We start from the raw sequence: 23,566 nt of genomic DNA, 5'->3' as shown, positions 1-23,566 counted from the left end.
GTCTTAAACACATTTTGCCTGACAGAGTTATTAAAATCCAAATGTGCTGCAATGGGCTTTCCACACTACCTGCTTCTTATGTTCCATTTCAGTTATCCTTTCCACCGGAGCAATGTTTGCTTGATGAATTTGATGTCTTCTGCCACTGAGAATAGCATCAACATTTACACAGAGTGAAAATGGTTAGGGGAAATCTCTGGCCCTTGACTTGATTTCTTCTCACCCTTGGGATGAAATTATTCTGGTCACTGCTGCTGTAGCCCAGGGAATAATTTCTCACTTGATAAGCTATACTCATCATGCATTCACAGCAAAGCCTCTAAAGGCTTAGAGTGCAGGTCAGTTAAAGAACTATGTGAATTTTTAACCAACCATCCAGCATTTTAATAGTTGAAGCCCCATAACCAAAATGAAGAGTGATGAGCTGTACTTTCTTTCTGAAACATTCTCACCTTCCATCTCTTTCCCTATAAATAAAGGTAGAGACTTCAGACACGCAGATACACATACTAAGAGAAAGAAAGGGAGTTTGAGATGTGATAGAAAACTGGAAATACACAACCATACATAGCTATGCACACATACACACTATATTACAGGGTATAAATATACGTATGTATATTCAACAAGATGTATATTCTTATGTTCAATACTTTTACATATAACATATTCTTATAGTCATTAAGTATGTGTGTACATATATACACACACATAGATGTTTATACTTCTTTGAGTCACAGTAATAATATTGGCTCTTAATTTTAATGATGGTTAAGATGAAGCATATTCAGACATAAAGAAATCTCAATAAAATGGAATTCTCCAGTGGGTGTGCTTACCTGTTTTTGCCACTTTCTAGGTGAGTATATATTCTGGTCTCCCACCACCCTTTCCCTCTTTCTAGTCCTTCTCCCCTTGCTTAGCCATAATGTGGACATAGAGTTTAGGCTTAGTTTTTATGTGCTTTCTTCAATAAGAATATATCCCTTGTCATCAATTTTTTTAAAAATGACCTGAATACTTGCTAGTACTTTCTCTAGTGCAAGAAGAATAAAAGAAAATCAAACTGCTTTTTATTTGCATCCTTTGATTTATTCCTCTATTGTTCAGTATGCCCTAGCCAACTTAAAACCTCAAATAAAAGTGGACATTGCTTCAGTGTGCAAGGTAAAACGAATTTCAGGAATCTCCCAGTGGAAAAATCAAACAATTAAAACATCATAATATGTGAGATGGTCGTTTTAAGGTCCCTTTCCTGGGAAGTCATTTTCTGCTCTGAACTGGAGGAGAAAAACAATACAGTCCACTATCTATCAGTGTGACATTTTTGATTAACCCTGCTGCCCTTTGCCCAGTCAGAGTTGCTGAGGACATTTCTGAAATAGTCATCCCTATGCCCTATCCGAAGGACACTCAGGTTTGAGAGGCCAAGGGCTCCAGCATCAAGCAGGTCCTTTGTCAGTGTGGACAGAGGTCAGGCACAAGCCCCAGGACATCCTGCAAGGAAGAAAGATCGGTACCGAAACTCACTGATAAAGCCTTGATATTTCCATCACCACATGACCAATGCCATGATTCCTAAGAGAGATTCATCATTCAAATCTTGAAGGATTCTCCTACAACCCTCAGAAAATGAAATTAACCAAGTTTACTGTTAATTAATTATGCCATTGTCAATGAATTGGTCACATACAATTTAATTTTCACTTATAAATAATAAAAACCTTATGAAAGAATGAGACAAGTATAGGAGTCATGCTTACAGAAGCGTAAAATTCCTCACATGGCCTAAACATTAGGCCCATCTAGAAGAACAATACTAGCAGAACAAAACGAGTCGTATTTATTCAGCTTGACCGAAACAGCCATCTTTTCTGTTAGAGTTAAAAGTGCAAGGTAAGCATGATGTCTTCAAAGTAAGAATTTTTCACTTCCAACCTGTAATACATCTCTTTGAATGTGTCAGACTACTGAAAAAGCTGTGAAGTAGGCAGACCCCATCCCCACTATTCAGCCTCACTCTTCAGTGACCTGTGCACTGAGGGTTAGATTTGAGGATCACACTCAAACTGGGCCTCAAACTCTGAATACACTCTTCCCTGCCTATTATAATGGGCAACCATAAGTATCAATATTTCATAAACTATTTTGCTTAAAAGTGTTTAAGAGCTTGTATAATAGCTCTGTCTCTCATGTGCTTGTATTTTACAAGGAAATTTTTAAGCATGAAAAAAACTGGACTCTAATTTGGTGTTTCAGGTAGCAGGTCTGGTGACTTGGGGAGATGTTAAGGGAAAAGAAACACTGATTCTCCTCAGATTACCCCAGAGAGGAAGTACCAACTCAGCCTTCAACCAGCCAGACCTGTTTCCCTACACTATGTCCCACTCAGGCCCTGACATCCATATAGATTTTGAAGTCACTGAGAAGAATGGCAAGCATTGGGGTGGGAAAGATTGATTCAGATACCAAAATCTTCAATAAATGATGCTTGGAAGTTTTAAAAGACAAGAACAATGAGGACCAAAGGTACTAGAACTGGATGTCTTGAGCCTCAGAGCATCAGGAGTTTTACAAGACTTAGAAAACTGTGGAGAGTCATCCTGTGAAGGAAGCACTGGGCAACTAGGAAGATATTAACTCCAGCTCCTATACCTGAAGAGGCTGGGAATGAGGCAGGAGCAACCTTCTTTAGAGGTGGAAGTGGAGTGAACAGCTGGGTCAGGGAGAGGACGCATAGACAAGGATGAGCATGCATGTTCAGGGAATGAGACATGACAAACAAGATTGACATTTTAGGTGGTGAACAGGGGAAAAAGTGAAGTGGACTCATTTCTCACAGAATCAGCTGTGGCCCCAAAAGAAGACCTGATAGTGGGACACCTAACAGAGCATGTGTCCATCTCTTGATTGGCCGGGCTGTATGGTGGCCGTGGCTGGTAGATGGACAAGCTTGGAGGGTTATTGTGCGTAGGCAACAGGGAGAGGCTAACGTGATCCCCATGCGCTGGGCCACAGTGACCCCATGTGTGCTTCTTAGGGCCAGTGTTGAAGGGGAGATGGCAAAGACTTATAAATACGTCTTCTCTTTAGGCAGTCTCAGGACCTGTGAGGGACTGAGTCTGTGGTAAAAGCTGTGAACCATTCTCACTCATGGGAACTGGAGAAGTTGGATGCTGATATGGGGTACCTGCAGCTCAGAGCCTCCTGCTCCTCTTCCCCGAATTCTCAATGGCGCCTTCTCAGGGTTTTGTGCTTGTCCTCCATTTCCTAGGTTTAACAAAGGAAGAAGCCCAACACTGCGTCCGGATAGAAACAAAGAAACGCTATCTTTTTTTTAAAAAAAAGAAAGTGGAACGCCGGTGCACCACGAACACGCTGTCAGAGAAGTATGGAGGTAACAGTCTTCTCTCTTAGCAGCTTACCCCATGTGTCCTGGCAGGCGGTAATTTAAGTACCATATTGCATGTGACTGTGCTATTGTTAACTTTTCATTCATGTCATTTATCTACCTCAGAGCCCTATGTAGCAAGGGAGGCAGCAGGGGAGGGAGCAAATAAAACACTTTCTTTATCTCCTATTCAGATTGTTTAACTTAATAATTCTCCCTATGGGCCGAATTCGGTATTGGGCATTGTGACGAAATGATTGGCATAAGCTAGGTCTTCCAGTCAAGGAGCTCGCCAAGTAAGGACACATATAAACAACCACTGAAAATACAGACTGACGAGGGCCTAGGAGAGGTACATAAGAGAGGCTCAGGCAACCACGCCAGAAACCTGAGTGTTGTCTTTGACGTCTGCCTCCCTCTTTCTAGCTTCTACATCCAATATGTCATCATTCCTCTTCCTTAGTATTTCTCCCAGTTCTCCCCAGCTCTTCACTTCTGTGGACACGCCCTCTATTCATCATTTCCAACCTGGACTACCACAGAGACCTCCCGGCCAGCCCCCTTGTCTCTGGTCTTGCCGTTTTCCGACCTAGTCTACACATTTTCTGTGAGAGGAATATTCTCCAAGGCAAATCTGATCACAAAACTCTCATGCCTTAAACATGTCATGGTTTCACACAGCCTTAAAGATAAGTTCCTGCCCCTCTGTCTCTCTGCCAAGCAAAACTTTGTGTAGTCTCCTGGATAAGTCATGCTCTCTCCAGCATCTTGCTATTAAATAACTCTTTCCTCTGTGTAAAATTCTCTTATTCCCTTATTTGCCTGACTGACTGCTACTTCTGCTCAGAACATAGGGAAGCAGAATCACAGAAACTCCCAAAATGTGAAGTGTATATTCTCAAGGAGAGACAGTCAAGGGACAAATAAAAATATAACATTTACTATAATAATAAATAGATAATTTTAAATATCAGAGCCTATAGGTGGTCTAAATGTAGATGAATATAAATAAAATGAAATTTTTGTGCAATACATTTGTATTATAGCCAAAAAAAAAAAAAAGAAAAGAGGGAAAAAGAGAACAGTACACAAAATAAGCAACGAACCAAGTAACATAAACTGAAGAATGTACAGATTTTATGCCAGTTTGTCATGCAACAGGATTCTGTAAATCAAGAGCTCAGAGATGAAAAGATTAAATATAAGAATTAATTGAAAAGGAAGATTTCAAACTAAGGTATGAAGACAAATGTTAAAAAAAGATCACCATTATAGATAAAAATAAATTAGACACTGCAAGTTCAAAATATAATTGTCTGAAAATTAAATTAATAAAGTTGATAACATATAGGAAAGATCTAAAGTAATTCACAATAAATACAGAGAAAAAATCAGATATTAACAGTTATTAAAGATTGTCTAATGGAAATGGAATGACAAATATAATTTAATATATGGAAATTAGTGTTCCTGAAACAGCCCAAGAAATTAAACAGAAAAACTATTTTAAAATATATATGTATATAAATAAATAAATATACATATATGTATATATGTCCTTGAAATAAAGGAAGAAATTTGTCTTATTTGTATCAGAAATATTGTTCAGAAAACAACTTCAAGACAAATTCTAGTTAATTAACTAAGCATAGAGATTTTAAAAATGAATTCAAGTATCTTGGCTGAAAGAACAAGTCCCCTACAGAACAACAAAATCTGACTGGCGTCACACTCCTCCATGACAAACTCAGGGCTACAAGATGACAGCAGAATGTCCACAGACTTCTAAAAGAGGAAAAAATATGTCCATATGTAAAGGTAACAGGAAGTCATCTCAAAACAAGAAAATTCTGGAAATACTCATTCTTGATTACATACTGAAAAAAAAGAAATACTCAACTGTAAAACCAATTCAACACAGAGATGACAAAATGTCAAATAAGAACTCACACTTTTCAGCATGTAGGAATAAGGTGAGTACACTGTAAAATCCAAGACCATCGCAATAGTCTCCAAACCGGTTTATAAACTATCTATCCGACCCAGCTGACGCATGGCTAATATCACCGAGTTGTGTCAACTCCCCAGCCCATGCCTTTAACTGCTGGCATATAGCAGATTCTCAACTAATGTTTATTAATCACAATGACGATTTGCCAAAAATCAAAGACACATTTATGTTGTTTACTAAAAGCAAAACACACCGAAGAACATAGATTTGTCTGACGCGGAGCTAGTTTGATTAAATCATGAGACTCCAAACTTTTCAAATCTGTAATGATATCATTAAAATTTTTTTGAGAATTTATCCCTAATGTATGTATACTTACTAACCAATGTTAGAAATATATTATTCTTAAAATAAATTATAGACAAAAATATATACAATCGTAGAATATAGAAATTTTCAAAAGATTATATGAAATGAGCAAAATTTTTCATTTGCTCATATCATAATGATAATACTTCATGAAACTTAAATATTTTGCAAACACTTAAGACACAAAACAAAAAAATATTTTGATATGTTCTGGGGCAGCTTTGGTGTCAAACTCATGTCATGACTGATGAGAAGCTTGTATAAGAAATAAAAATATCTGGAGGTTGAGGGATAGCTCAGTAGTAGAGCACGTGCTTAGCATACCTAAGGTCCTGAGTTCCATCCTCACTACCTCCATTAAAAAATTAAAATTAAAAAATAAATTAAAAAATGAAAGTATTTTTAAAAATAGAAATATCTGGTCTTCCTTACACTAGTTGTTTTGCTTATGTTTACACTATCGGTATCATCTTCAATCTGCCATTTTCTTTCTGGAAACTTTTTAAGCCATTTACTCACTTATAAGGGTTAGTTTTGTTCAAAGCAGCTAATACATAGTAAATAGACTTAACTCTAATTCTTTTTTTTTTCGCTTATCATATGTAGCTCTTACCAATGTCAATCTGTTTTATGAAACATATGGTATCAATCGAAATTTGGATTAACATGTCAGAGCCACTGTCATTAAGTATATGATACATTGGCAAATACTAATTTCTCTCCTATTTTATATGAAAACCTCTAAAATGTTTTTTTATACCCCTCTGTATTATCTTAAGCATCTCACTTTGAAAAGGATCATGCCTTTCTTCAGACAAAGTATTTTACCTACTGTTCTAATCCTTCTAGACTATCTAAGCAGGATTTCTAAATAGTTGGGCCATGGCCAATCCTTCCTGACACTCCAGAACAAACACCAAATTAATGCCATTACTATTACCCTCATCATTAGCCTCCTTTCCATTTGATTTTATTTCTAACTACAATTTCTCATTACTCAGTTCCTACCCATATTAAAGATACCATTAATTAATAGGAATTGTTTTGAAAATTTGTACTGAAGATCTGTGCTGTATATATTAAATGTCATTGCCTCTGAAGCAACATTGTGCCAACTCCACTTGAAGTTTACTTTTTTTTTTCCTTTGGTTACTTGTGCTTTTACTCCCATTTCTAAGCTTAAAAGTATTCTGTCAACTTTTTTTCTATAATTGTAGTCAATTATGGTATGTGGTGACCCGACTGAGTACCAGAAGCCGTGTGATTTATGTTATTGCAGGGACCCAATATACATGCCTATGTAAATCAAAAGCAGGAGGTTTGGCATCAAAGAGCAGGGGGCAGAGTCATCAGGACTTGGGCCACATCTGTATCAGAGCTCCTCACCCCCTCTCAGTAACCAGTGTTCCAGGCCAAATTACTTCTCACTTCAATATCCATGTTTATAATAATACCTATTTCTCGGAATCGTGAGAATTACAATAATGAGTGCAGAGTGCCTGGCATATACAAGTCGCTTAATAAATGGTAGCTGTTAGCATTTCTATTATCATGGGGACAGGAGACGTGTTCTCTCGTTTTTTGCTTAGCTTACTTAATGGAGCTACATGCCTCTACCATCTTCTTCTTTCTTCTGTGCAAATAGGCTTTGTTTGCGAGTTTGAATTTGCAATAAAATCAAATGAGTCATTTTCTTGAAACACCTTGCAGGTTCGTTTTTGCAAGGAGCAGAGAAATCCATATCCCTGGTTCGAGGCGGGAGGAGTGCGTACGCAGCAGCTTTGGCGTGGGAGAAAGGGAGCTCTGGTCCAGAGGAGAGGACATTTTCTGAGTGGGTAGAATCAGTGAAAGAAAACCCTGTTGTGATTGACTTTGAGGTAAGATTGAAAAGAATTGTGGGTAAGAGCTAAAGTCATTCTCCGGCAGCCCAAGTTGTACATCACACACTTCCTTTTCCATTTTCCTCTCAGATGATAAAAGAGATGTCTTTCTTTGGTGTGCATGCACAATGTACCTTTATAAAAAAAAAACATAAAATTACACATCTATTGTTTCTGCTGTTCAAACAAGCATTTTCTGGTATGGTATTTAGAATTCCTAGCACACATAAAATACCAGAAGGGGTGTTTAGAGCATAAAACTGCCCCAGCTTGCCTGGAGTGGTGCTCCATTTTCCCGTGTATACAGTACATTTGATTTCTGTATTTTTCTTGCAATTCTTTATTTGATGAGCACTCCTAAGTCTTCATTTATAGCTCTGTGGCACAAATGGGATTTTGGATCCATTTGGCTTTCTGTTTCTATCACCAATGATCACATTTACCAGTCTTATATTTGTTATAATTACGTTAAAGGGTGATTTTCATTATGTTTGAAATACTTCGTCCATGAATCAGTCATATGCTATTTAGAACCAATCTTGCCTAACACATAAGCACACTTTAAAAAGCCCCTAAAGAAACTATTCTGTTCATTGTATTTAAATGAAGATAAAGGAATTCAATCAACATGAAAGTAGAATAATCTACAGGCAGCATGAAGATACTTTGCGCTCTACAGGTTATGGCAGGAAAATGAGATCCAGCCGCCCACCTGGACACTTGTGATCGTACACTGCACTAGAGACTCATTCTTCTGGGGTTTTAAAATGTGTATAAAGTGAGCCCTGATTTTGTGTTAGCTCCATTACTTGTTACTGTAATTCTTCCTTTCATCCTACCAGCAAGTTCATTTCTCCATTTTCCCCCACTTCACATTTTCTCATCTGGTTCCACCAAAAGCCAACAGTACTGTCCCCGGGAAAACAAGGAACATAGAAAGGCTCTCTTCACCCTTTCCATATTTTTCTGCTTGAGTCAAGCTTTATGAGGTTTCAGCAGGGCATTCCAGAGCTGCCTAGCTCTTGGTCCCCTATCTCAGTACTTTGCTGCTTGCATTTAGTGCTTAATAAATAAGATGATGTAAATCTGAGTAAGCGATATCTCACATGAGGCTTCTTTTATAGTAGAATTCCAGGGAAAGTAAGCTCCAGATACATTACACCTACCATACCTGCTAATTTTGCAGACAGCTGGTCTACCCACTGCAGAAGGGGAGGAAACCCCCTGCCCTCACACAGAGGGCTTTTCTCCACTGGTTCAACAGAGAGATGCACTCCATTCTACAATAATCCTTTCGAAATGTGGGATTTTCCAGACCTTGCTTCTCACTTATGAGAATTGGGCAGTGATGACAACTTATGTTTGAGGGATGTGACTCTGACTGGACCTCCTCCCTCCCATCTGCCCTTAGCTTGCTCCCATCACAGACTTGGTAAGAAACATCCCCTGTGCGGTGACAAGAAGGAACAACCTCAGGAGAGCTTTCCAAGAATATGCAGCCAAGTTCGATCCTTGCCAGTGTGCTCCGTGCCCTAATAATGGCCGCCCCGTGCTCTCAGGGACCGAATGTCTGTGTGTGTGCCAGAGTGGTACCTACGGCCAGCACTGTGAGAGACGTTCCCCGGATTACAAATCTAGTAAGTGCCAGCAACTCATTGTGAGGTAGGAAGCCTTCCCCTTTCAGAAGATATTCTAGGTTGGTCAGTGAAAAAACAAAACAAAACTTCTATTAGCAACTTTCACCTTATACAAACTCACAAGAAAAAATAGGCCTGTGGAACATTAGACTCTAAGGTCAAACAGCCCTGGTGTAAGTCTCAGTTATAACCTACCAGCTTTGTGACCTTGGGAAAGTTACTTAACGTCTCTGTGCCTTGGTCTGTTCATCCCTAAAATGAGGATAATGCCACTATATACCCAAAGATAATGTGTGTGTGCGTGTGTGTGTGTGTGTGTGTGTGTGTGTGTATCTATAAATATGTATATTTATATATGTATATGAAGAATATACAGTATGATGCCTGTAACAAAATAAATAAAATAATAAACCATACTATAAAATGAAGTATGTGATGCTGTTGTTATAAACTTATATGTTATACGTAGAATGAAGATGGCTTGTAATAAAAGATAAATTAAGCCACAGCCAAAGTATTCATACAGGACTAAGTAATGTTCACGGCTACCTCTAATCTTCCTTAGAAAGAGGATGTGTCATGGGAGTAAGAGTTTATTCTATTACCTTTAAAAATGTAATTTGATATATATTCTATTCAGAAGTTCATATGTATACATATATGTATGCACATGCGTGTGATATGTTGCTAATTGTTGAAAATGACTCACAGTTGTTGCCATTTTACTCAGGCTGTGGGAAGAGGAAAGAGAAATCAAGTGACGTGTCAGGGCCTCTGCATGGATAATTTCTTTTTATCCCCCCATAACCCTACGATAGTACACAAAGGGTCACACGGCTAAAAAGTAAGGAAACCAAGTTAGCCTGGCTTCAGAGCCCAAATTCTCTCAGTCTCACCATGATTGGTGGGTGGGTCTTCCTGTGTTTCAGATGCTGTGGATGGGAACTGGGGCTGCTGGTCTTCCTGGAGCCGGTGTGATGCTACTTACAAGAGACGGAGAACTCGAGAATGCAACAACCCTGCCCCCCAGCAAGGAGGGAAACCCTGTGAGGGGGAGAGGCGGCAAGAGGAGCACTGCACATTTTCCATGATGCAGCACAAGTGAGGATGGGTGAGGGGGCAGAGTCATCGTCACTCCCTCCACTGAACTAGAGTTAGGACATTTATTTTTCTACTGCTAAATAAAGGAATAATTAGAATTTCACCTATTCTAACATAACGTATCAGTGAGGTATTGGATCTGCTGCTACCCCTTTCTCTCTATTGTTTTCTCTCTTTCTTTATATGTATTTTATATATAAATATATACATATACACAATGTGTTATATGTGCATGCATATATGCATATGCATACACATGTAATGTGTGTATATAGGTACGCATGTTTATTATATTATACACACATATCTATTTTTCCCTTTTAGTGGACAACCATGCATCAGCGACGACAAGGAAGTGAAAGAAGTAGACCTTCCTGAGATAGAATCAGACTCAGGGTGTCCTCAACCGGTCCCTCCAGAAAATGGATTTATCCGGGTAAGCATCCTGACCTTCACTTTAGGTTTGGATTCAAAAAATAGAGCTTAGAAAACGTGCATTTTCTTTTCTTTGGAGTTATTATTTTCTTTGTTTAACAACTGTTGAATTAAAAAGTAAAAAAGTAATGGTGGGAGGGTATAGCTCAGTGGTAGGGTGCGTTCTTAGCATGCACGAGGTCCTGGGATCAATCCCCAGTTCCTCCATCAAAATAAATAGATACCCAATTACCTCCCCTCCCCTAAAAAAGTAATATTTAGAAAGCTCCACCACTTTCCCTTCCTGAGTTACCTGGAGGTGTCCTCACACCTGATAGCTAAACCAAAGGATGACAGGTTTTTTGGGTTCCTTGGCACTACTAACTCATATGCTGGTGCTTCATTTATATGAATAGAAAATGGAGCTTAAGCATAATACACAGTTGAATGACTTCTGTAAGAATCTGCAGCTAAGATCTGTCTATTTCTGAGTCTGAGCAAACTAACCCCCTACCTAAGGTGAGTCATCAGAGTAACAAACCAGCCTTGACTGCCATCCTAGGAGGTGTTAAGTCTATAATGTCCTATTAGGTTAGAAAACTGTAGAACTCTTGAGCAGTCAAAACAACTTTAATACCTTTAAATTTTATCTTTTTTCATTAAGCCACAATACATTTTTATGATTAAAAATAACTAAATAGTTCTGTCAGGTAGACCTGTGGCTTTAGATATAAATTTTCAGGAGATACATAATATTTACAATTGATCGCAGGAGGCTTGCTCCCTAAACATTTTTTTTTTAATTTTTACCTCTCTTTGACTCAGTAAAGCCTTTAAATTAATCTGTTTCCAACTGTATCATATTTATGACTAAAGATCAATAACCTTCAATTCTCCAAGGCCAGCAAACAAACATCCACGGAGCAGAGTCAGGGCTCATGTATTTCCCCTGTTCATTCATCTTCTGTTCAGATACAAGGTGCCAGACCTAAAGGTGTGTAGGGGAGGAAATATTTTGGAGGCGAGTAATATCAATTAGTCTTTACTTCAGAACCAGAGCATCTCAAACTCCTGATGAAAAAGAGGCTGGTCTTGGGCAAGGTTCAGAAACTTCCATATCTAGCAAGTTCCCAGGTAATACTGATTCTGCTAGTTCAGAAGCTACACTTTGGGAACAAACTCTTTGGAACAGGGGTCAGCAAACTATGGCCCACAGGCCAATCTGGCCTGCCTTCTCTTCTCTTTCCTTTCCTTTCCTTTCCTTTCCTTTCCTTTCCTTTCCTTTCCTTTCCTTTTCTTTTCTTTTCTTTTCTTTTCTTTTCTTTTCTTTTCTTTTCTTTTCCTTACTTTTCCTTACTTTTCTTTTCTCTTCTTTTCTTTTCTTTTCTTTTCTCAATGAAGTTTATTGGAGCACAAACACATTCCTTCGTTTACATAATGACCGTGGCTGTTTCCAGCAGCAGTGGCACAGGTGATGGACACTGTGTGGACAGCAGTTGACTATCAGGGTCTTTTCTAGAAAAAGTTTGCCAGTCCCTGCCCTGAACATTACCTTCAAAGTTGCATTTTGTCAGATCCAGATGCCTAAATAATTTTTAATTTATTTTGCCAGCTGCTTGCAGAAACTTAAAATTATCGACATTCTAATTTTAAAAACCCACAAAGGGTTTAAACAGTGATTCATTATTCTAATGACTTTTTACAAAATTTGATTATATGTTTCCATTTCCATGAGTAGGTTCACTCTTTGTTTTATTTTGCTCTTTACTAAAGGCCTAATCCGCAGCTGACAATAGTTTTTATTCAAAAGTAATACAATTTTAACTTTTCCTAATGAGCACTTTCTGGAATCATTGCATGTGAAGATATTTGTTCAATGAGCAAGACATAGGCCCTACCCCCAGAGGCAAGAGACAGTGACTCTGGGTAAGGATCCTCGTTTAGTTTGTGCAGCAGGTGTGCTGACCCAAGCTTGATGGTCGACATACACTTTTAGGTTATAGCTTCGTAAGAGAAACAGAAGCAGATGCTTACAATGATCATTTATTTCAGGATGAATGTGAGAAAAAATGTGCAACCTTTGAATAAAACATCCAGGTCATTAATACTACTCATCATGCCATTTCCCCTGGAAACACAGCCATTATCCATAAGAACCAAGAGTGGAATACTGTTTTTGTGTTCAGGAAATTGATCATTTTCCAGGAGACAGGTTGAATTACGTGGCCAAGGAATAACAAGAGTTGATGATGAAGCTTTCACTTCCCTCAAAACTCCCAACTTCAATTCTCAGAGAATAATTAGTCAATTCTTTTTACTTCACTTCCACTTAGTAAAGAAAAAGAATCTTCCTATCTTTCTAAGAAGGAGAGTGTTTGGCATTTTTTTCCAGCAAAGAATTATTAAGCCCCATGTAAAGAATTGCAATGAGCTCTGGAAATGGAAGTATCACTCAAGTGTCGGGGTGGAGCTGATAAATGTGATAAACACTGTAAAAATAGGGCTTTGTGCAAGGTTCTCCCCAAACTGAAAGGATGGTACACCCCATGAAGCTGGTGAAATGAAAGAGGTTTTTTGAGATGAGTCTTAAGAGAAGGGAATGAGAAGGTGTTGAGGGTAGAGGGAACAGCCAGGTAAAGACATGGAAACATGAATGAGAAAATTCTGTCAAAGAATAGCAGGTGGCTTAGTTTTGCCACAGATTAGGTCCTAGGGGAGAAAATGGCAAGAGGTGAGGATGGTGAAGTGGATTAAAGCTAACATTCCAAGCTAAGAATATAAGACCCATTTTATTTTAAAAATGTTAGTGAATCCCCTACGGCAGTAGTTATACCTTAATTACCCATTAATTAGAAAACTATATACTGACCAATAGATTATTAGGAACACTTTCAAATGATTTGTACTCGATATGCTATCATAGCAACTACATATGTTTGCTGCATATGCAGAGTACATTATTTATTCAGTTTATAGCCACACAGGATGCATATATTGTTTTCTTATTCTTGCAGTAGTAGGCCATCCCACATATAGTGGGGAGCATGCTTTAAGTAATATATATATATATATATTCTAATCAATTTAAAGCAACAATACAGAAGATAGATTAGAAGAAGAACCAGTCAGCTAGTTGTCCTGGTAAGCGATGATACATGCTGTGAGCAAAGGCAGCGAGATGGCAAAGGAAAGGAGAGAACTTTGAGAGATATTTACAAGTAGAAATTGAGGGGGTAAAGAGACTGGGAAGGGGTAAATTGGGAATTCAAAATTTGCACCTCTTGGGGAGTGATGGCCATGTTAACTATATTGATTGTGGTAGTGGTTTCATTGGTGTATATACATCAATTAAAATTCATCAACCTGTATATATGAAGTATGTGTACTTTACTGTACAGGAATTATACCATTCTAAAGGTTTTTTTAAGTAGGAATTGAGGAGACTCTGACTGAGTAGACACAGAAGCGAAGGAACAGAAAGAATCCAAGAGGACCCCGAGGCGTTTAGAGATATTATTCGTAACATTAGTAATTTGCTGGTTTGTTTTAATTCTAGAATGAAAAGAAACTGTACTCAGCTGGGGAAGAAGTTGAAATTTCATGCCTTACTGGATTCAAAGCTGTTGGATACCAGTACTTCAGATGCTTACCAGACCGGACCTGGAGGCTAGGAGATGTGGAATGCCAACGTGAGAACTGGGCTGACATCTGGCACGACTACACGGAAGAATGAGTGTGCCCAAAATAAACAGAGCAAAGTCATACCCTTAGATTAGTGTATTCTACTACTTTTTTTTAGTAACTCTGGTGGTTTAGTGAAGCAGTTTAGTGAAGCAGAAAAGAGGATTCATCTGCTAAAATTAGATTTCAAAATATCTTTATATGTTAGTTCTCCTGCCCCTGCATTTTAACCTTATGCTCGCAGCAGAACCGTGCAGCATGTGATTAGTAAGAAATCTGGGAGGTCTGAGAACTGCATCTAAGCACAGACATCTGCCTTGCCTGATGTGCAAAGAGATGCAAACTGATAAGTCCCAGAAAGACGATACTTAACACTTTTTATGTATCCGAGACGGGATTTTATGTGAAATGTAGGTTTTACTCCTTGGAGCACATCCACAGCCTTTGCTGAGGAAAAGAGGAGTTTGTAGTCTCCACTCATATCTGGGCTTCAGAAAAGTCAAAATATGATTCAAACAAGGCTCAGATGGGGTCTCCAAAGAGTCCTCATGGAATATCATGACGAAGAGTTGAGACCATTAGAATATCCTGCCTCCACGTCACCCACAATGTGATAACTTGCTTTCGGGAAAACTCACTGGGGAGAAGATTCCTTCTGGAATGAAAAAGGTCCCAACAATGTAATGAAAGTTGGGAGTGTCTGGAGCCAGTTCCTTAGCAAGTTCCTCAGTTAATGGAACTAAAGGGAGTTTCTCAGTGGAAGCCTGGGGTTCTCAACCCCCAGTTTTTCTGATCAAAAGGTGACATTAAAGCTGAACCAATGCAGGAGATTGCATTAAAATCATTTCTTGGATTTCATCATATCTGCCTGTATTCACTGAGTACTCTGCTCCACTCAGTGCATCTGAAATGCTTCTCTCTCCACAGGGACAGCTTGCCTCAAGCCAGTGGTGCAGGAAGTCCTGACGCTGTCGCCATTTCAAAGATTATATAAAATGGGTGAATCAGTTGAGTTAACCTGTCCCAGAGGCTTTGTTGTTGCTGGGCCATCAAGGTACACGTGCAGCGGGGATTCCTGGACACCACCCATATCAAGTTCACTCACGTGTGAAAAAGGTGAGTAGCAGCTCAGGACCCTGGGGTCTGCTAAGGTGGGGTCCCCCTGGGACTGGTGGTACAGCATCCACCGTGTGTTTGGGGGGACAATGCAAAAGGTTCCACCCACAGGGAACGCTGAATTTCACCCTGTGTCAATGATGAGATCAAGCAGCAGGTAAGTAGTTATGGATCAAGCAGGTATCTTCAAATCTTACAAAGTGAGATCACTTTTCTTTTCCAACATAACCCTCCCATATTTTGAGGGAGCACAGGCTCTCTCATGCAACAAAATCAGAACTGATGTTTAACTGAAATTTTAGGTCAAGTGGAGAGCCACTAAAAAAGTGTAGTACACACTACTTTTTAATTAATTAAACATTTTATTTTAACTTAGAACAGAGAAAAACACAAATTTTCACTAATTTTCAGACATAGCAACAAGCCCTTATTTCCTAGAGGGCCTCTTAATTTGAGTCCCAAAATTTCTTCCTCAAATTAAACAAATACATAATTCATCATCTACATTGTCCCATATCAGTTTCCCTAAAACAGTAGGTTTTTTAACATTAAGTGGGACACTTCTGTAAAAAAAAACACCTCTGCTTGGGTCCAGCCCCTGATTCTGATGTCACTGAGCTGGGAGGACCCAGTATTTGGTGTTTGTATAGAATCCCTCCTAGTTAATCCAGATACGGCCAGAGTTGAGAACTACTATTTTGAAGAGAGGTGAAAATGTAAAGGCAGATTTGTAGCAAATTTGACTGGAAAATGCTTTTAAATTTATGTATTTTTTTTTCCTTAATCTTTTACAGTAGTCTCATCCACAAATAATTCAAACAAAATTCTTGCAAACCACTTTTAATTATCAACATTTTCAATGTAGTTTTTATAAAAATAACTTTTTTCCTCCTTTATCAGTTGATATATTTAATCAGCTTGCACAATTATAATAGTGGCTGGGATACAGAGATCTGGAAACAAACCTCCCTGACTCGTGGTAAACCTATAGCAGGACTGGTCAGGGCAGAAGGGTGAAGCTGTGGAAGAAGTTCAAGGTTCAACAGGCAGCTGGCACGGAGGGGCTGAGAACCCTGGTTAGTCTGATGTGTTGGTTACTTGCAGGACAGTGAAAGGAGCTTCTACTAATTTATATCTTCCAAATTTCTCAACATGCTTGTTCAAACAATGTCTCATTTTTAATCAGAGAAGCCTTGAGGATCTGTCTGAGCTCAGCCTATTTTGTGTATGAAAAAACCAAAAGTATAGAGAAGCTAAATTAGATCAAAGGTCGGACAGCCTCGGTCAAACAAGATTTGTATAGCGTCTCTACTAATTCCTGAAGCTCTCTGCCATCTTGCCTTCTTTATCCTCTTCTGGGTTTTTATAATATGTGAAGGAAAAGGGGACATAGCCTGTTATATAACCTTGAAAGTACTGATAAATACATCTCCTGGAAATTTGTGAGAACTTCAGTTTAGTACTGTGGCTTGATTTCACTTGACTCCCGATCATATAGGTCAGTGGGATGGGTGCGTTTGGGAACCACAGGCTTTAGAAAATTAAGAGCCTCTGGGCATTTTAAGTAGCATCTTCTTCTTTATACAAATAACAGTGCACATCCACACACACGCCATGCCGGCACACATACTCATGCACTCACACGTGCCTCTGTGTTTGGAAAAGAGATTAAAATTTTAATCCAAACTGAGAGATAATGAAATGTTCCACATCTAGATAAAGGAAAGAAATATCACATCTCATATACTTTCTCTCCAACAATGCTGACAGGAAGATCAATGAAGGGAGTCCCAGAAAGGGAAAGAAAATCATCAATAATACTGAACACTCTTTCCTCTCAGTGTGGGGGCAGATGCGTGATAAAGAGACTTCCGGGTCGTTGGTTGGCCAAGGAAAGACTTTTCCTTCTTTCAATGTGAAAAAGAGTTTTGTTTCCTGAAGAAATGAAGGGCTGCACACCTCCACAGGTCTTTTTTCCCTTCCTCTGAAAAACCAGCACTTCCTGAAGATTCCTTGCCCTCAGCATCTTAAAGATGATAATGTTCTTATTTCCATGCTGCTCACAGACTGTGCAAGGCAGGCCGCCTGGGCAGCTGAGGCCAGTTCGGGCTTCCACTGGACACTTAGTGGGGGAGCACGTGATCATTGATGATTTCAAATTGGTAGTTAACAGAGCAATGCTCTGTCTGCTCTTTGGAAACAAGGTATAGCATAGGGTCCCTCCCTGTCCTATGTCTGGTTGTATTTACAAAGGGCAAAGAGGCATAGTTACACCAGAAACCCAAGAAAAATAATCCCATGTCGATGGAAATCTTAGTATCTGAGACCTTACCAGCAGCTGTAGGTCTCCATGCCCATGAAAGTGCTGAGCCAAATGTCACCAGACGGAATGAGGTTCCTAACAGAGGATAGCAGTAGGAAATGGAAATGCATGTCAGCAAAGAAGAAAAACTACCAATGTTTAAAATCTTTATTTTTGCCTCTAACATAAACCTCCCTCCTTCCCTTCCAAACCTCCTGCCTAATATATCTGTCCACTGCCCTCCTTTGACATTTATTTGCTTACAGAGGCCACTGTGGTTCTGTGGATGCCTGATTAGTCAGATCCAGTCCAAGGAAGTTTGTTTCATCCAGTCTGTTCAAGAGGTCAGCTCCAGGTTCAATTCAGCTGGTCTAAAGCGTCTCTGGATGAGCTTCAACATAAGCAAAGATAAACAAGATTTACCCTTGCATATAATATACCCAAGTGTTATTCCTTCTGCTTTAATCTCCCTTCCTCACACTCATACTATTTAATTGCTCACTTTCACTCAAGCATCATTTCCTTATAGATCCTTCCTTAAATTTCTCAGTTGGGTTTTTTTTTGGATGATATGGTCTCCTAGAACTATATTTCTTCAAAATACCTTCCTTAGTCTTTAGTTATAAACCCATCACTCTGATTAATTAATTAATGTCTGTTTTCCCACTATTCTTTAGATTCATGAAAGAAGGAGACAAATGCTGTTTTCGTTCTTTCTATTTTTTTTTCCACGTAACATCCTAGTGCCTAGAATATAATGCAGGGATAAATAACTACATTTGGGAGTTGCATTTCTCTGTTGACTCCTCTTGTAAGAAACTTTGACTTTCAAGACATTACCCCCACTCTCAAAATCCATTTACACAATCATGGTCACTGACATCCCATATTGCTAAACGTGATGGACAATATTTTGGTCCTCATCTCCCTTGACCTCATAGCGACATTCAACAGTATTGACCTCCTTCTGCACATGCGTCTTTCCCTGGCTTCCAGGACACAACATTGTCTGGGTTAGCTTCTACCTCTTGACTCTTGCCCTCTATTTTTGGAAGGCTCCTGCATGTGGGTGGACATTAAATGTCAGAGCTCCTCCAAGCTCAGCTCTGTCCTCTCACCTCGTCATGTTCCATTCTCCCGCTAGGGAATCTCACCCATACCCATAGCTTCAGTGGTTTCCCCGTAGACTAATAACAAATTTAAATCTTTACCACAGACCTCTCCACTGAGCTTTACACCTGCATATCCAAATTCTTATGTATCTATTTTGTTTGGATGTCTTAAAGAGACCGTAAGTTCAACATACACAGAAAGGAATTCTTGAGTCATCTCTCGCCTCCCTAACAACTAACATCTTCTCATCTTTTCTATTTCAGTTCAGGCATCAATGTCTATTCTCTTATGCAAACCAGAAACCTAAGAATTATGCTTGACAGCTCTCAAACCTTACCCACACTATGCAGTATCACCCATCGCACCTGCTCAGTATGTTTCAAGTTCATCCACTTCTCTCCATTTCCACCTCTCACACTTTGGTCCAAATTACCATCCTCTTTCACCCGATTTACTACAATAATCTCATAAAGTGTCTACTCTCTTGACCACCATGCCTTTCCAAATCCATTCTCCACACAAAACCCAGACCTGATTTTGTCACACCACTTCCTGCTTAAAACCTATCGAAGACCTTCCACTGCTTATAAAAAAAAGACAGAAATCCTCCAAAAGCTCTATATGAGCCTACACGGTCTGCCATCAGCCACCTCTCTGGCCACATCTTGTTCCAGGCACTTGTTTTCTTGCACTTCAACCACCCTGGCTTTCTTTCAGTTCTAAGAAGGTCATGTGTTACCTCTTGTGTGGGCACTTTCGTGCCTGATGTTTCCTTTGCTTCAAACACACTCCCTTTTCTCTTCCCATTTTACCATTCACAACCCACCTAGCTATATCAGTTTTCTTCATTACATGCTTTCTCTTTAATATGACCAATAACAGCAGCAATTCTATTTGTATTAGTTTGTTGGTTTGATCCATGTCTGTCTGCTCCACAAGACGAGAAGCTGTGTGAGCATAGGGTCTGGGTCACATTTTGCTGAATCCACTATCCCCACAACCTGTCTCAGTGCTGGGAATATCATAGTCACTCCATAAATATTTGAATAACAAATGAACAAAAATTTCACCAATTCCATTTTCTTTAGGTCTCTGAACTTAATAGCAGTTTTAGGTTGGAAAATGACAGCTCATGAGAACTAGAAAGGATCTGTCAGATGGACTATTCCATGACAACATATTTGGAAAAGCCAAAATGAATGCTCTAACTCCAGGAGATAAATGAGAACCTTTCACCACTGCCTTTTCTCCTAAATACAAACCTATCACTTGAAGTCCATGCTGTGTATTATTCTTTCTTTTGTTTCAGATATTCTGACAAGATTAAGGGGCCATTGTCAACCAGGAGAAAAACAGAAAGGATCTGAATGCATCTGCATGTCTCCAGAAGAAGACTGCAGGTAAGAGATATGGACTGGGGAAACTGGGGAAAGCAGTCTAGTGTAACCAGCAAAATGGAGGAGCTGGGCTTCTTGAAGCATAAACATGAAACATACTGATTTTTCACATAACTGATACCCCTGTGCTCTGTTGAATTCCTCCTTCCCCACTGGGTAACAAACTGTCTTAATTATCTCTCAACCCTTGTGCCCTAAGTTTGCATGGCTTTTGCGACTAAAACTGTATCATTCTGGTCATACAGACTTATTCCTGTTCAGTTTAAAACTTCAGACTCAATTGCCTCAAAGCCTTCCTCTTCCTCCTAAGTATAGGGCAAGGTTGTAACTCCAAAAGCTTGGAGTAGAGAAAGTGGTGTGAGCATGGACTTCACACACACACATTGTTTTGTCAGTTTATTCTTTCATGTGGGGCCAGAGAGGATGAAGAAAGATGATATATCCTCATGTGACTGCTAAGACTTTATTTTGTTAGTAAGTGCCTTTTTTTTTTACATGAACAAACCCAGGAGTGCTTATTAATTTAAGGGCTACTTTCAGGGGAATTTAATCCAAAATAGTATTAGCTTAAGGTAGAATTTTGTTTCTCTTCCCCATAAAATAAATGCAGAAGTAGGCAGTCTAGGGATGGTCTGGTGATTCTCTCATTTCAGATAAGAGTGGGGCTCCTTCCTGCTCTCTGCTCTGCTGTTCTTTTTTTTTTTAATCTAATATTCACACTTTACTTTTTATTGAAGTATAGCTGATACTTTATTCACTTATTTGAATTGAAGTAAAGTTCTCTGTTCTGACATTCTGAAGGTTATTTCATGGTTCAAGAATTCTCTGCTGGAGTACAGTGGGAGGGAGACCAAAAATGGCCACATCCTCTCCTCTCAAGGAGAGCTCCTGGGAGACTTATCACTGCTTCCATCCCATCGCTCCTCTCTGAGTCCCATGGCTACGCGGACCTGCAAGGGAGGCTACGAAAAGCAGTTCTTTGGCTGGATGGAAAAGCGTTTTTGAATGAAATCAGAGTGAAATTACTGAGGATGAGAATGAATGAATGTTGGGATAGGAAGCCAACAGTGTCCCGTGGTGATACTTCACTGTTAACACCGATTAGCTCTCACGTTCCTCTGATCTACAAGTGAACCAACACTTGAAGGGACAAACTTACTGACTTATTTATTTGTTTACTTACTTATTTACTTACTTACTTATGAAAACCCTGCAGGGTCTTTTTCTGTAACATTCCACTGACGTAATTCGGCCCAAAGGTGGCTCTAGATCCACCCTTCTTGATGTTGACAAGTGGTCCAACAGGTATGAGCTTCTTGCAGCTGGGGTCTCCTCACCCAGCAGATGGCCTTCTAGGGAGGACTTACAGCGTTCACATTGTCCATTCAACCCAGAGGAAACTCTTTCCTTATCTCTGCAATACCAAACCCTGAGAGTACAGGCTGCCCTCTGGAACTGTCGGAATTCCAGCTTTGCCCTACCCCTCTAACCTCTTTCTGTAGTCCTCAGTTCTCTTATATGTGGCATTGAAGGTGTTTGTGAGAGTGGCTGATCCCACAGCTTAAGTTCTCTGAACTTAGAAGGTGGCCTTTTGTTCTCAGCTACGGGCTTCAGTTGCTGGAAACAATTTTACACACTGGTGCACTGATTGTTAACTCTAAAGTTGATATCAGAGACAACACTCAAATTTGGAGTAATCAAAGAGTTCTTGTCCTCCCAGCAAGAGAAGGACTATGGCTAACCTCTTGTTGGCAGGACCCATCCATTTACTTAGACTTAGCAAGTTACCCAGGGATTGACTTAAAAGTTCATGCTCTTAATTACCATACACACACACTTTCAAAGCTATATAATTATATATAAGACTCCACTATTGCAATTAATAAATGTTCAAAAGAGTTCAGAGGAGGTATAGACCACCATAGGCTAGGTTGATCAGGATTAGCTTCAGAATGTAGGCAGGAACTGATCTGGACACAGCTAGAGAGGAAAGACAATGCAGCACTGACTGAGCAGGGCACGGGATGGTAGCCAAGGAAGAATCATCTTATCAGGTTAGAAAATTGTCAACACAATTGTCAGGTGATAAAGAGGGATTCAGGATAATGGGGAAAGGATTCTAGAAAGGAAAGCTGATTGAATTCAAAATACAGAAGATTTTTGTTATCAGAATTTAAGACTTCAGACTTTAATTTGAAGGCAGTAGGGAGGACCAAGCTTAAAATGAAATTCTAGAAAGATGAACCTCAGAGCATGTAAGATGAAATGTAGGACTGAAAGAAGAGAAACTGGGGGAAAACGCAGTGGGGAGATAACTGGGTGGTGAGTTAACATGTGAGTTGTCTGCATGTCGTCTCTCCTTTCCAAGTCTTCATGTATAAATGCTTGTTCTCCTCTCTTGGACAGCCATTATTCAGAAGACATCTGTGTGTTTGATACGGACTCCAACCATTACTTTACTTCACCTGCTTGTCAGTTTTTGGCCAAGAAATGTTTAAATAACCAACAACTTCATTTTCTACATATTGGTTCATGCCAAGACAGTCTACAGTTAAAATGGGGTCTTGAAAGGACAAACCTTTCATCCAGTAGCACAAAGAAAGAGTCCTGTGGCTATGACACCTGCTACGAATGGGAGAAATGTTCAGGTAAGCTCCAGCGGAGACCCATACTGAGAGATGCTCTCGCTTAACCTTCATCTCAGCTAGAATATCTTCCTTGCATTTATACACTCTCTCTTAAAAATAACTTTTCCTTCATCAAAAATAATTCCTTTTCATTGTAAAAAAAAATGAAATGATTTAAACAGAAGGGAAAAGTAGAACCCATCCACAATTAGAAATAACTAACAATTTGGATATAAATCTTTCTAATCTTTTCCTGTGCATATATAATCTGTAACACCCTTAGACCCCAGCAAGAACACCCATCCTGATCTTATGCTTCAGGCACCCTTCCCCACCCCCAGCTTTAGATGGCCTTCATCAAAATTGTCTAAATTTTCCTCTGGCAGTTGGAACCAGCTGGGGTCAGCCTAAGTTGAGTGCCCTCAGCCTAGGCTGGATTTCTTGTGGATACCAGTCACCAGAAGCATCTGCCTTAAATTTTTTGAAGTTCTCTGGCAGTGCCTGGGATAAGCCAAGGCTGGCAGTGTTACACAGGCAGGATGTCTTGAGCCCAGACAAGGTCTCTCATAGACCCAGGAACTGTTCCT

General features: G+C 39.5%; 1 protein-coding gene across 1 annotated transcript in view; it reads left to right on the top strand.

Moving 5' to 3' along the window:
* The window catches only part of C6 (complement C6), a 55,872-nt gene that overhangs the window by 27,032 nt on the left and 5,274 nt on the right, over positions 1-23,566 (top strand). Inside the window, exons 9-17 of the mRNA XM_011000763.3 lie at positions 3,275-3,397; positions 7,422-7,588; positions 9,003-9,228; positions 10,158-10,329; positions 10,654-10,765; positions 14,300-14,432; positions 15,352-15,540; positions 20,265-20,355; positions 22,759-23,000. Of these exons, the coding sequence (XP_010999065.2) occupies positions 3,275-3,397; positions 7,422-7,588; positions 9,003-9,228; positions 10,158-10,329; positions 10,654-10,765; positions 14,300-14,432; positions 15,352-15,540; positions 20,265-20,355; positions 22,759-23,000 (1,455 nt within the window). The remainder of the gene's footprint in view (positions 1-3,274; positions 3,398-7,421; positions 7,589-9,002; positions 9,229-10,157; positions 10,330-10,653; positions 10,766-14,299; positions 14,433-15,351; positions 15,541-20,264; positions 20,356-22,758; positions 23,001-23,566) is intronic.

This window comes from Camelus dromedarius, chromosome 3 (genome assembly GCF_036321535.1).
Source record: "Camelus dromedarius isolate mCamDro1 chromosome 3, mCamDro1.pat, whole genome shotgun sequence".
In the NCBI taxonomy this organism is placed as follows: domain Eukaryota; kingdom Metazoa; phylum Chordata; class Mammalia; order Artiodactyla; family Camelidae; genus Camelus; species Camelus dromedarius.
The sequence above is the reverse complement of the archived record's forward strand: the minus strand, read 5'-3'. Positions and strand labels throughout refer to the sequence as shown.